Genomic DNA, 13,888 nt, shown 5'->3' with positions numbered 1-13,888 from the left:
TTAAATTTATTCTACAAGAAAACTCACTGTAGGAACCTTCATTCATTGCTGATGGGAATGTAAAATGGTGCAGCTGCTATGGCAAAGAGTTGAGTGGTTCCTTAAAAAGTTAAACATAGAATTATCATATGAGCTAGCAATTCCACTCCTAGGTATCTACCCAAAAGACTTGAAAGCAAGAACTCAAGCACATACTTCTACACCAGTGTTCATTGTAGCATTATGCATAATAGCCAAGGGGTGGGAACAACCCAAGTGTCCATCAATAGGTAAATGGATAAACAAAATATGTGATAGCTGTATATCTGTGTGTGTGTATATGTATATATGTGTATGTATGTGTGTATGATGTATGTATGTGTGTATATATACAGGACTATTATTCAGCCATAAAAAGAAATGAAGTTCTGATACATGTTATGCATGGCTGAACCTTGAAAATATTGTTGAGTTATACAAAAGAAGTCAGACACAAAAGAACAAATACTGTATGACGCCACTTATATGAACTACCTAGAATAGATAAATCCATAGAGAACAATGTTTATTAGTGGTTGTCAGGAGTTGGGGAAGAGGAAATGGGAGTTGTGGCTGAAGGGGTACTGAGTTTCTGTTAAGGGGAAAGAAAAAACTTAGAAACAGGTAGTGATGATGGTTGTACAACATGGTGAATGTAATTAATGTCACTGAACTGTACACGTAAAAACGGTTGAAATAGCAAATGTTCTGTTATATATATATCATCACAATAAAAAAATAATAAAATTTACTGTAAACCATTACCCCTTAAAACAACAAACTTGTTAATAGTGAATGAATGGGGGGAAGAAAACGGGATCAAAAGAAAGGGTATTTCAGTGATTCTGGGAAAATTTTATGGAAGATTGTATTTCAGGTTTCTCTCTTCCTTGCCATTGTTCTATTTTTCATGTAATTCCTTGCGATGAGACATGTGGCATTTCAAGTAGTTGTACCTTAGGCTGACGGTTCCTCTGGGTGGGGAGGACAGGACTGTGTGAGCGTGCTGTCTCTGCTCTCCTGTGCCCATCAGATGGTTATGTGTTGGTGAGACCTGGTAAACACATGGAAACAAAGTTTACAGGGCAGTTTCTCCTCACCATACATTTATTTAGCCTTTGCTGCATGGATAGTAGTACTTGACCGTCAGATGCAGAGATGAACCATTTCCTTCACAGAGACCACGTGTTAAGATAGATGGAATGATGCTTATGGCAACATTTAAATGCATTCCCAAATGGAAAAGACCTAGCAACAATTAATACTTCAAAAATCTTGATGATTTCTTATGTATGCATCCCAAGTTGCCCATAATAATATATTACCTCTTGAATAATATTTTAAACCTTAAAGTATATTTCTGCTTGTTTCGTTTATGAACCCTGTCAGCTAGAGCAGGCCACATGATTCCTCTTCTAGAGATAAATATTATTGAGAGAGGTTAAGAGATTTATCTACAGTTATACAGCTAGTCAGTGGCAATGACACAATGTGGACCTAGGCCTTCTGTTTATTCTTTCTATTAAATCATTCAGCCACTAAATAAATGGATTCTTGCATAAGACACCCTGACAGCAGACTCTGGGGTCCAATCAAGAAATAAAGACAGGAAGCAAAGAGCCTGAGTAAATCAAGAATATATGCCATCCATGTAATATTTACTGAGCACTCAGTATGTGCCAGGTGTGCTGGTAACAGCTTTAATTTTTACAGCTACCTGATGTGGTGAGAAGTACTATTAGCGTTCCCATTTTACAGAGAAGGAAACAAAGGCAACCAAAAAAAGCCAAACCCGTTGAGTCAATTCTAACTCATAGCGTCCCTATAGGATAGAGCAGAAATGCCCCATAGGGTTTCCAAGGAGCACCTGGTGGATTTCAACTGCCAACTTTTTGGTTAGCAGCCGTAGCTTTTAACCACTACGCCACCAGGGTTTCCAAACAAAGGTATAGAGAGGTTAAATAACTTGTTCCAGTTCATGGAACTTGTAAATGGCAGAGCCAGCATTGTACTGCAGCTCTAGTGGACTCCACAGCATGGGCTTCACCCCTTAGTACTCCTGCTCTTGGTTGTACTAACAGGAGAGCCCCTCTTGTCCTTGATCCCTCTTGGACTACTCACTAGACCCTTTCTATCACCTGCTCTCATAATACTAAATATCTTGCCAGCTCTTGGGATTCTCAAAGCTGCAAAAAACTAATTTTCCTAACAAAAGAAATGATGATGTATCAAGTAATTATACAGTATTGCCATATACAGAAGAGCATACGCTTAATAAATTAAAAAAAAAATTACCTAGAAGCCAACACCAAACCCAACCAAAACCAAACCCACTGCCAACAAGTCGATTCTGACTCACAGCAACCCTGTAGGACAGAGTAGAACTGCCCTATAGGGTTTCCAAGGAACTGCCGACCTTTTGGTTAGCAGCCGTAGCTCTTAACCACTCCGCCACCAGGGTTTCCAACACAGCCATAGAAATAGCTTTGTCAATGAACTGTCATGGGAACATTCCTAAGGCGTGTGTTTAGATGTACAGGCCCTACAACTTTCTATTTTCTCTAGGTGTAACAGAAAGTTCATTGGTGTTATTTTCCCAGACAATGTTTTTTATTGTGCATATGGCTGATGCTGTCATGTGTCCTGTGTTCAGTTTGTTTTCCAATTTTGTTGGTTCTCTAACTGAAGGACTCCCTTTAATAATTCTTGTATGTTTGGTTTGGTTTTTATATATTCCCTTTATCTGGAAATATCCTAATTTTGCCATTATATTTGAGCAAGAGTTTTGCAGGACATATTTTTCTTTGGTTGGCCATCTTTTTTCTTTCAAGGTTTTGTAAATCGACCCACTGCCTTCTTGCCTGCATGGTTTCTGCTGAGTAATCAAAGCCTAGTCTTACCCTTCATAGGTGTTCTCTGATATTTTTCTCAAAGTGGGAGCTGTGGATTTGTCTTCAGTTTTGCTGGCCCTGTCTTCCATTTGCTCCTAAAACCTTCTATTATATTGTCCATTTCTGAAATTTTCTTGTTTCTTTTGGATTTCTAAATGCTGTTTTTGAATGATTTCTAATTGTTTATTTTGACGTTTTGTTCCTGTATTATTTTCCTGAATTCTTCCATTGCTTTGTGTGTGTTTTTCCTGGTTTTGACTGTACTTTCCATGATTTTGTCTATTTTTTTTCCCTTAGATTTGTGTTTTCCTTGATCTCTTTCCTAATCTCTTGGACAGCCCTGAATATTAGACTTTTGAATTCCCTATCAAGTAGTCTCAGTGCCTTTTCTTCTACCAGACGGTCATCTGGTATTTCATTTTAGTTGCTTACTGGAGCCATCCCGTTTTTTTTTTTTTTAATATGTTTTGATATCATATGCTGTCTCCAAGACATTCAGAAATTATTTTCTGTGTTTATTGACTGTAGGTTGGCTTGTTCCATCCTGCTTTTTTCAATATTTGATTATGTTTGGGCAGGCGGGCTGGGCATGTTTTCTTTGTTGCTTGTCTGTTGGTATGATAGTTCTCACCACCTTGTCTAGTCACTAAGCTATGGTATAGCAGGGCAGGTCTGGTGGAGGGTGAGCAGCAGGGATGGGTCATTTGTCTGTGTCATGAAAAGGGCTTGTGAGGAGGGTCTGGGCACGGTATAGTGGGGCCAGGGGTCCAGAGGTCGCACTGGTTCTGCATGGGGGTGCATTGCTAGCTGGGGTGGGGCCAGGAGTGGCATGGAGCTGGGTCCAGGCCTCTGCACCAGTGCCACTCAAGGGCACAACATTCAATGGGGTGGGGTCAGGGGGTGGCGTGGGGTGAGTTCAGGGGTCCACAGCAGTGCTATGGTACAGTGCTTGGTGGGGCAGGGTCCAGGGGTCTGTGCTGTTGCTGTTTGGGAGCACATTGCTCAGTGTGGCTGAGCTGGGGGGGGCATCACAGGATGGGGTCTTGGGGTCTGGAGGTCTGTGCCAATGCTGCTCAGAGGCACGGTGCTCAGTGGGCAGTGCAAAGAGGCAGGAAGGGATAGAGACAATGTGATGAGTGGAGCTAGGTAGGAGAGAGAAAGAAAAGAGAGAAGACAGAACAAAACAAAACAAAAAAGGCAAACAAAAAGGGCAGTGCGGAGGAGCCGGTGGGTGGGGATGGAGCAGACCCTGGGAGGTCATGTGCTGTTGGCTCTCTAGCTGAGTGGTACAGCATGGCCTGTCAAAAAGAGGCAGAGGCAGTGCACAGGGCTAGGTAGGCAGGAGAAAGGAAAGGAAGGAAGGGAGAGAGAGGGAAGAAATGAATAAATATACGGTGCTGAGGGAACTGGCTGTTGGGGATGGGGCAGAATCAGAGTGGTGGCAAGCTGGTGTGTCCGTTGCTAGGTGATGTGGCATGGCCTGTCAGGGAGGGGCAGAGGTAGTGCAGGGGGCTAGGTAGGAGGGAGGGGGGGAAGGAGAAAGGGAAAGAGAAAAAGAAGTATTGCACTGAGGTACCTCACCAGTATGAGCAGAGCGAACCTGGAGCAGCAGTGAGCCAGTGACTCTGGCCAAGTGACTGTGCCTATTGGAGAGCAGAGAGGCAGCATACAGGGTAGAAGGGTGAGGGGTGGGAAAACATGTATCTCTGGTTACTGGGTGCTCCGTCTCCTGTTGGGAGCTCCATGAAGTTGCCTTCTTGTTGTCTCTGTCCGGGGTCGTTACTGGCTGTGTTCCAAGATGGCGAAGCATTAGCTAGCAGGAGACTCCTACTCCGCAGCTCTCCTTATTCTGTTCTGTCAGTTTCTTCTTCTATTTGGTGCATGGTCTAATTTTTTATCCCTTCATTTGATGCTTAGGGTTCCAACGTCGATGTTTGTATTCGTTTTACTTAATTTTTTGGGTCTTTGCTGCAGAGGTACAGCATGGTCTCTAGTGCCATATTGGCTCCACCTAAAGCATTATTTTGGTTATCTCTACCAGTGGTCTCCACATTTCAATGAAAAAAAATATCTTTACCACTTCTAAGTTCTACATTAGGTCAAAATTTATAAAGTACATAATACACTTGAACAACACTATATGTATATAATTTCTAAATAAAATTATTAGAACTGCATGCTCATAATTTGTCTACTAATTAGGTATGACCTCAGAATAGTTTAATGAACTCTAAACCACATCTGTAAAAATCATGACTAAACTCCCCTAGGGAGTGAGTATATTTGTGTTATATGAATCAATCCTAAATAGGGAGATCTACTTTATCTATCCTCTGTATTATAGTAATGGGACATGTCAAAGGTAACAATAAGAGTAAGTGCTTCACAGCACTTCATAGTGTTAGGCACATGCCAGGCACTGTGCCGAATACCTTGTATGCATAGCTCATTTAATCCTCACACCATAAACAACACTACAAGGTAGTATTACAGTACAGGTCACTGATTTAGAGAGGCCACGTGACTAGCTCGAGGTCACAGCTCATGAATGCGAGAGCCATGGTCTGCATCAGAGCCTTACACCAGAGCAGTAATACAGATGTTGTGCCCTTCTGTATATATGTTGGAGAGATTTTTTGGTGAATTTTCTCATTCTCAAATGAAAAAAACACAAATAAGAACCCCTGGCTTGGCTTTAGCCTCTTATAATATTCTGAATCTTCTTTCAAGATGTTAAAAAAAAAAAAAACCCTCAAATTGTCAATAGCATCTTGAAAGATTAGATAGGAAGCTTAGGGGAGGCAGTGACTGTATGTTAACCGGGGAGGAACAATTCGGAAAAGGACACTGAGAATGGTCGCAGAACTTGAAGAATGTAATCAGTGTCACTGAATTGTACATGTAGAAATTGTTGAATTCGTGTATGTTCTGCTATGTATATTTTCAACAACAAAAATAAGTTACCAATAAAAAAAAAATTAACCCAAATCAGCTAAGAATCTTAACATTTAGTCACTCTATTTCAAGTTTAGAGACCCTCCTGAAGGCCTGAAGCCTCCTGGTACTGCTCCTGGATAGCAGGTTAACTAGCTTCTACTTTTCTTGTTTGGGGACCAAGAGATCTTAGCTTTTAGTGATGAAAAGACAGAGACAGGGAGATAATTATAAGAAAAGGCAGGTCATGGGGAGGGGGGGAGTGGTTGCCTGAAAGCTATAATTAACAAGGGTCTCCTCTCCTCCCTCTTCCTTTCTCCACAGCCTTAGGCTAGAAAAGACAGAACTTGGAGTTACATTTGTAAATATGCAGATCAGCCTCACAGGCTACACACCGCTGGGCAAAGGTTTTACCCAGGGAACTTATTAAAAGTCCAGTGTTCAGGAAATCTAGCATAGGCAAATGAATAAATAAAATCCTGAAAACCTTTGGCTTTTTCAGAATGTCATTTTCACTGTCTTGCTAGGAAGTGTATAAAAGAATCTCTGCTTCAATACCAGGCCTCAAAGATGTGCAAGAAAAAGAAATCCTAAATGGGGTTGATTTGACAACCTCAGAGTATTCCTTTTGGAGTACAGAGTAATGTGTTTTTTAAAAAGCATTTTATAAAATGGAAACTGCTATTTTTTAGTTTAGATACAGTTGGAATCATCATTAATACTAATTTTATTATAGTTTAAAACTATTAGAGCTTCTATCTGAAAACCCTATTATACTAATTCAGAAGGCAGAAAATCACATGTTCTTAAATTCTACCTGGTTGCTGCAAACAGTTAGGTGCTTGGCTGCTAACCAAAAGACTAGAGGTTTGAGTTCATGCAGAGGTACCTTGGAAGGAAGGCTTGGAGATCTACTTCTGAAAAATCAGCCTCTGAAAACTCTTATGAGCACAGTTCTACTCCGACATCAGGTGGTTGCCATGAGTTGAATCAACTCTATAGCAACTGCTTTTTTTTTTTTGGTTTGGCTGGTATCCTGCTGTGTGAGACATTCAGAGACTCTGGAGGACGTGCAGATAGTAAAAAACGCCCAGAGGGATTCTTCGTACTTCAGAAAGTAATGATTTTATTTAAAAAGCAAAGGGGGAAAAAAAATTCATCCTGGTTGGGTCATAGAGGTAATCTGAAAAGATGTTTGAATTGGGCTGTTCCATCTACACACTATGTACTTGTTTTTATACCAGATGAGCAAATACGGTTTATGCTCTTGAAAGTTTTTCCCAAGTCAAAGACAGAAATAAACAGGATGCAGAGTAGCAAGTCTCTATAATTCTGTATTGTGTAGTTGATATTCTAGGTTAACACAGAAGGGTTGCCTCAAAAGTGATATTGAGAGCCACTTTGGTTTTTTGTATATCTACCAAGACCAAAAAAAAAAAAAAAAAGTCCCGCAATGGACAGATTGTTAACCTCTGACACCTGCAACAAGAGATCAGCATTCTTGCCAGCAAACCAAAAACGAAAACCAAACTCGTTGCTGTCGAGTTGATTCCGACTCATGGCAACCTTATAGGACAGAGTAAAACTGCCCCATAGGGTTCCAAGGAGTGCCTGGTGAATCGAACTGCCAACCTTTTGGTTAGCAGCCGTAGCTCTTAACACTACGCCACCAGGGTTTCCATTCTTGCCAGAAGCAAACCTAATTTCTACACGTCTGATCTGTTCTCTTCTAACGTCTACTAATAAGGCCACTCGTTGCATTCTTGCTCTTTCAGAGCTACCAGTATTTATCACTACTCAATTAAACAGGCAACTTTCATAATTACTCCAGATCCAAAGGATTGTTAAAAATTGGAATTCCAGGAATATTTTCTGGAAGCCACCATTTCCCAAATTGCTGCCAGCAGGCTGCTTTTAATTGTTGGCTATTCCTCTGTGGAATTTAATAAATTATTCATCGATGGAGCACAGCATAATTGATTCAGCCACTTTCATTTTTATCAGCTCTGTAGGAGGCCTCAGTCTTTGCAGGAAACCTTTGGGAGTTGCCACTGGCTGACAATAAGAGGCTTTTGTGAAGAGTGGAAAGGAGGAAATAAGGTTAATGTATGTTATCCTAAGCCACTTTCTGAACCTTATCAGTGGTTATACACCACCGTGAGCATCGACAGTGTGCTGGCCTATGGGTATTCTGTGATAAGCTATAAAAGACCCAATATATTTTTAAATGAATGGGTTAGGAATTAAGGAAATTCATGGTGATTCATCAGACAGCAATCATTTAATATGTCAAATCACATTCTTCTTATATACTACTTAAATTTGATTGCATATTTCAGCACTCACTTATTTTCAAATTATCCACCAGCATGGGTTATTCAAGCTTTGGAGGAAAAAAATGGTTTATTTTTTTGAACCTTCAAAATGACATATCCACAAAACACTAATTTCAAAGTCATGAATTTTACATGGTTATTTATAATGATAACACCGTCTTTTATGCACAGGATCGGAGTTCAGCTTAGAAAGCATTTGGTAACATATAAATATACCACAAACGTACAAAAAATCTAGATATTTTCCAAGAAGTTGTTTATCAGCAGCTGAAGCTCTAGTTTTCTAAAATCACAGTCAAAACACCTTTTCATAGAGAGTTGGGTCTGGACCTTGCTGCTGAGTTGACAAATGTCACTTAAGAAATATATTACTTCTGGTATTCCAACTTTGGTCTTTTTCTTGCATATTTCTACAATTTGTTCTCTAAATTTATGTTTGGCTTTGACCAGATTTCTAGCTGTTTTGTTTTTCTACTCACTGGAATGCCTGTGAAGGTAACTGGAGGAGACTGCCAGGAAATGCTGAAGCTGCTGCCATTGGGGGTGAACTTGGCCGATCCTGGAATGGTCACTGGAGGTGTGGCCTGTTAAACAGAAAACAGAACACTGTTATGAAAGAACATTTTTCCTCAGAATTTTAAGCTGCTGTTACCAAAGTCACCACTATTAGTTGGCGTCGAGCTGATCCTGACTCATGGCGACCTGATGTGTGACATTCCATGTGTGTTACCTGTGTCTTGCAAATGGATTTCAATGGCTGATTTTTCAGAAGTAGATTGTCAGGTCTTTTTTCTGAGGTTGTGTGGACTTGAACCTCCAACCTTTCAGTTAGCAGCCAAGAGCATTAATCGTTTGTACCACCTAAGGACTCCCATTGGCGCTGTGGCAGTGCAGTGGTTAAAGCACTCAGCTACCAACCGAAAGGTCAGCAGTTCAAACCCATAGCTGCTCCATAGGGGAAAGCTATGGCAGTCTGCTTCTGTAAAGATTTATAGCCCTGGAAACCCTGTGAGGCAGTTCTACTTTGTCCTATGGGGTTACTATGAGTCGGATTCAACTTGATGGCAGTGCGTTGCTTCGTTGGTAGGGACTCTCCTTACCAAAGTAGACGGCCTCAGAAATGGTCTCAGCTGTATTGATAACAGTCTAATTACCTAGTCACCAGTTGCTGTTGAGTTAATTCTGACTTATGTCAACCCCATGTGTGTCGGAGTAGAACTGCACTCCATAGGGTTTTCAATGGCTGTAATCTTAGGGAAGTTGATCACCTGGCTTTTCTTCCATGGCGCCTCTGGGTAAACTAGAACTTACAACCTTTTGGTTAATAGCCGAGTGCAAACCACTTGTGCCACCCAGGGACCTAGTTACCTAATAGGAAGAAGTTAAACTGGGTCCGAAGTAGCTGGAAATCAACTTTTTATATACTCAAGCTGTCTGTCTAAGGTATAAAAGATTATTTTCAACTGTTGATTTCTGAAAAGAATTTTTATTATATGTACCTATACCTATTTTAGAACACCTGTGAGATGTTATTCCTTACTCTCAAATTGGGAAATAACAGCTTTAATATAGTGATGATGAGTGGTGATTTAAGGTAATTTGGTAATAAATATCAAAATTCTTAGCATTCTGTATATTAGCATTTCCATTTCTAAGAAGCCATTCAAGAGTCAGGAATAAAATTCACTGGACCAGCCAATTTAATCCTATTGTTCTTAAATTTAAGTCAGCTAAATTGGCAGCCGACTTCTTCCTCTACAAGTTTAGTTCTTCTAATTACAAATATATATTTGCCAATGACAGGGGTTTGTAATTGGCACCATTGGAAAGTATTTTGGCAATTCATAGCAAAAGCCATAAAATGTTCACATTGTATCTTCTGACTCAGGAACCACTCTTCTGGAAATTTAAAGAAAAAAAAATAGAGGCACAGAGTAGTTCATAGCAGAATTATTAATACTGAAAATACCTGATAGACTGAAAAATGGATACCTAACAATAAAAGAATGACTATGATGTTTCTACTTAATAGTATTCAGTACTATTCAGTTATATGGAAAGTTTTTATAAAACAAGGATAAAGCCCAAAACCAAATCCATTGCCTTTGAGTCGATTCTGACTCATAGCAATCCTATAGGACAGAGTAGAACTGCCCCATAGGGTTTCCATGGAGCAGCTGGTGGATTTGAACCGCTGACCTTTGTTAGCAGCTGAGTGCTTAGCCACTGCACCACCAGGGCTCCATAAAAGAAGGATAAAAAAATCACACCAAACCAAACCTGTTGCTGCTGAGTCAATTCCAACTCATAGGGGCCCTATAGGACAGAGCAGAACTGCCCTATAAGGTTTCCAAGGAGCAGCTGGTAGATTCGAACTGCTGACTTTTTGGTTAAGAACCAGTATACCACCCACAATTACAAATATGTAAAGGAGGCTTTAAAAGTTTGCATGAAGTGGTTATGAATTATGGGCAAAATGTTTTCTTAAAATTAGAATGTGTTGAAAGTTTAATAAAACAAATTAACATTTAAAAGAGTTAATTGCTAGAGAGAGGAGCTTGACCTATCCCCTGTATTTGCAGGATTCCTCTTTCATGTCTTATCTCAGCAGTTCTCAGCTTTGAGAGCATCAGATGGGCCTGTTACAACAGAGTACCAGGATGTAGCACTGAGCTACAGATCTAGGTCTGGGTGGCGCCTGAGAAGGTACATTTCTAACACATGCCCGGCTGCTATCCAAAAGGTCAGGTCTGCAGTCAGAACCCACCAGCTGCTCCAAGGGAGAAAAGACTTGCTTCTGTAAAGATTACAGCCTAGGAAACCCCATGAGCAGTTCTGCTTTGTCATATGGGTCCCTTTGTGTTGGAATTGACTAGAGGGCATACAACATATTCTCAGGTGATACTGATACCTGATCAGGGGAGGATACTTTGAAATCCACTAATCTGGGAAGGTAATCACCCATTTAGAAGACAGGCCATGAAGTCCCTGATTTGGGGTGCAGGGTGATTCTGTCATTGTGTCAAAAGTTTTCCAGTGCCTACCTTTGCATTCGTTTTTTATTTATCAGATACTTACAAAATGTGCCAGGCACATTTTGGGCTTTATACTATAAGAATTTTAATCCTCATAGCAACCTTTATGGGCTCAGAGCTTTAGTTAGCATTGGGGTCTCAGCTGTGTGAGATACTGGAGTAAGTAGAGAAAAAGAAAAATGGACTCAGCTGCTGGCTAGCTGCACTGTACGATGCTGATTTTCCACCATGCTACCCTTTACTCACACAGGTCAGATGTTACTGTTTTTGGTCAGGGGTCAAGGTGATTACTCTGAGTCCCTTGCAAGTCACCTGGTAAGCATGGTCGGTGTGCACGAGGTAGAGGGTGGTGGGAGCAGAGCGGCTCAAGGGCGTCATCAGTTTAGTCTCAGTTTTGGCACAAGGAGTTTCCGTTCGGCTTGAATCGGGGATAGGGAAAGCAGGAGGTGAAGCCAAGGACTGGGAGGGAGATGCTGGGGCTGGGCTGCCCAGTCCATCCACCACCGAGTCGGTGTTGAGCTTGATCTCTGTGTAGTAAAAGTCCTCTTCTCCATCACTGTAGTCAGAGTCCCCAACACGCCTAATGCAAAAAAGAGAGCAAAGCAATTGTACCAGGCCTATCTTTCCTTTTGCTTCGAAAGTCCTCCACAGGATGTTCTGTTTAGAATGCCTTCCTCTCTCTTGTCTGCTGGCAAACGCTTTCTTATCCTGCAACACTCAACTGTGAGCTTCCAGGGAAACCTTCCTTGACCTCTTAAAGCAATTCGCTCATTCATTCATTTACTAAATCATTCAACAATTTATTGTGAATCTACCATGTCCAGGCAGTGTTCTAGGGTCTCCTAATTTTACAGTGAAAAAAGCACGTGTAGTCTCTGCCCTGATAGAACTCACAGTTTAGTGAGGGAGACAGACAAGAAACCCTTCATGGTTCTTTATAAAATAGACATTTAATACATCAAGTACTTATCAAGTACTGATAAGTCCCATAAAGAAAAAATAAGCAGTGGTAAGAGTCTCCATAAGCAGAGTTAGTGATTGGGGGTGTGTGTTAATTTTAAACAGATCATCAAAGGAAGCTCACTGAAGAGGCACGGCTTGAGCAGAGACCCGAATGAAGGGAGGGAGAAAGCCGGGCAGAGACCTACAGAAAGAAGGCACCAGCAGGGAGTAGCATAAAGGCCTGAGGTGGGTGGGCTTGGTGTTTAATTCAAAGGGCAGAGAGGCCGGTGGCTGGAGCTCATGGCATGAGGGAGAGAGTAAAGAGAGAAGAGATGGGAACAGAGACAGAGACAAGATCATGTAGGGCTTTGTAGCCTGTGATAACGGCGCTTTATTCTGAATGTGATGGAAGCCACTGGAGGGTTTTGAGTCATCTACTCTTTAAAAAGATCATTCTGGCTATTGTCTAGTTAGCACCTAACTCCTGTTAGGGCCTCTGTGCTCCCTTTGAAGTGTGTTCATCCCTTTATTTAATTACATACCACATTTCTGTAATTGCTTCTTCCCTTGTTATCCCTTCGCTAAGACTGTGATTCCCTAGGGCTGTGTCTTGTTCATCTTCGTGTTCCTCCTGCAGATCAGGTATTTGACATAGAGTTGGTACTTATTAAATGTTGAATGAACAAATGAAAAGGAGGTCATTATAGCCCAGTGGTTAAATGCATAGTATCTGAAGTCAGACTTCCTAGGTTCAAATCTTGACTCAGTCACTTTCTAGCTGTGTATATGATTTTAGTAACCTACATGTAGTTCCTGTGCCTCAGTTTCTTCATTTATACAATGGGGATAATTATTGTTCCTTGCTTATTATGAGGATTAAGTGTGTCAATATTTATAAAGTGCTTAGAAGGGTACCTGATGCATGGTAAGTGTTGTACTGCTTATTAAAACAAAGTCTACATTAGAAATCCTCTACTACCACAACCAGCAAAGCTGCTGAGGTGCTTTCAAAGTCTTCTGCTCAAGACATGGGATATTGTACTTTTCAATCTGGAAGATGGAGACTAAAAAATTCACAGAAAACTTTTGAGGAAAGTAAAGTGACTCAGTACATGCTGAGTAGATTTGTTACTTTGTGGAGAGGTGATACATACGAAGCCCCCTGGCTTTACGGGATGGCTGAGCAGAGGCCCCTGTACATCTCCCTTCTGTGGGGTATCCCCTGAATTTCACAGATACATCCAGCAGCAGATCACTGACTCAGAAAGAAGAAAAAAATTTCCCACTTACAATCCCCACATAGAACCTACAATAAACCCCCCTCCTTCCTAGGCCCTTTCTCTTTGATCACATCAGTGATGTCTCCAAGCCTAGCTCTGTTTCCCCTGAGCTCTCCAGAGGAGGCATCTGGGAAGGTGTCTTCATCCTGGATGAGGTCTGGCAGGCTTGGCTTTCTGACAAGCATACCATTAATGACCCCAGAGAGTGGGACGAAGAATGTGTGTCTGTTCTATTCCTGTCCCCACTTCCTTTCCAGTAAAAGGCAGGCCAAGTTGCAACTGGCTGCCCAGTGCTACTAATAGACACACAGCCCTGGGGGAAATCGTGCATCCTAGTTGGGGATAAATCAAGATCGGCCCCTGGTATACAAGAATGGAGTGAGAAACAGTATACTTTTTATACTGGCGTGGTGTGCACTGCAATTAAATCAGATGCAAGAAATATTTTCTTT

At 41.2% G+C, this 13,888-nt stretch overlaps 1 protein-coding gene across 1 annotated transcript in view; it reads right to left on the bottom strand.

Moving 5' to 3' along the window:
• The window catches only part of ZNF704 (zinc finger protein 704), a 301,875-nt gene that overhangs the window by 13,714 nt on the left and 274,273 nt on the right, over positions 1 to 13,888 (bottom strand). Inside the window, exons 6-8 of the mRNA XM_049854450.1 lie at positions 11,527 to 11,794; positions 8,659 to 8,763; positions 975 to 1,072 (exon numbers count right to left, since the gene is read on the bottom strand). Of these exons, the coding sequence (XP_049710407.1) occupies positions 975 to 1,072; positions 8,659 to 8,763; positions 11,527 to 11,794 (471 nt within the window). The remainder of the gene's footprint in view (positions 1 to 974; positions 1,073 to 8,658; positions 8,764 to 11,526; positions 11,795 to 13,888) is intronic.

This window comes from Elephas maximus, chromosome 15 (assembly GCF_024166365.1).
Source record: "Elephas maximus indicus isolate mEleMax1 chromosome 15, mEleMax1 primary haplotype, whole genome shotgun sequence".
NCBI classification, from domain to species: domain Eukaryota; kingdom Metazoa; phylum Chordata; class Mammalia; order Proboscidea; family Elephantidae; genus Elephas; species Elephas maximus.
The sequence above is the reverse complement of the archived record's forward strand: the minus strand, read 5'-3'. Positions and strand labels throughout refer to the sequence as shown.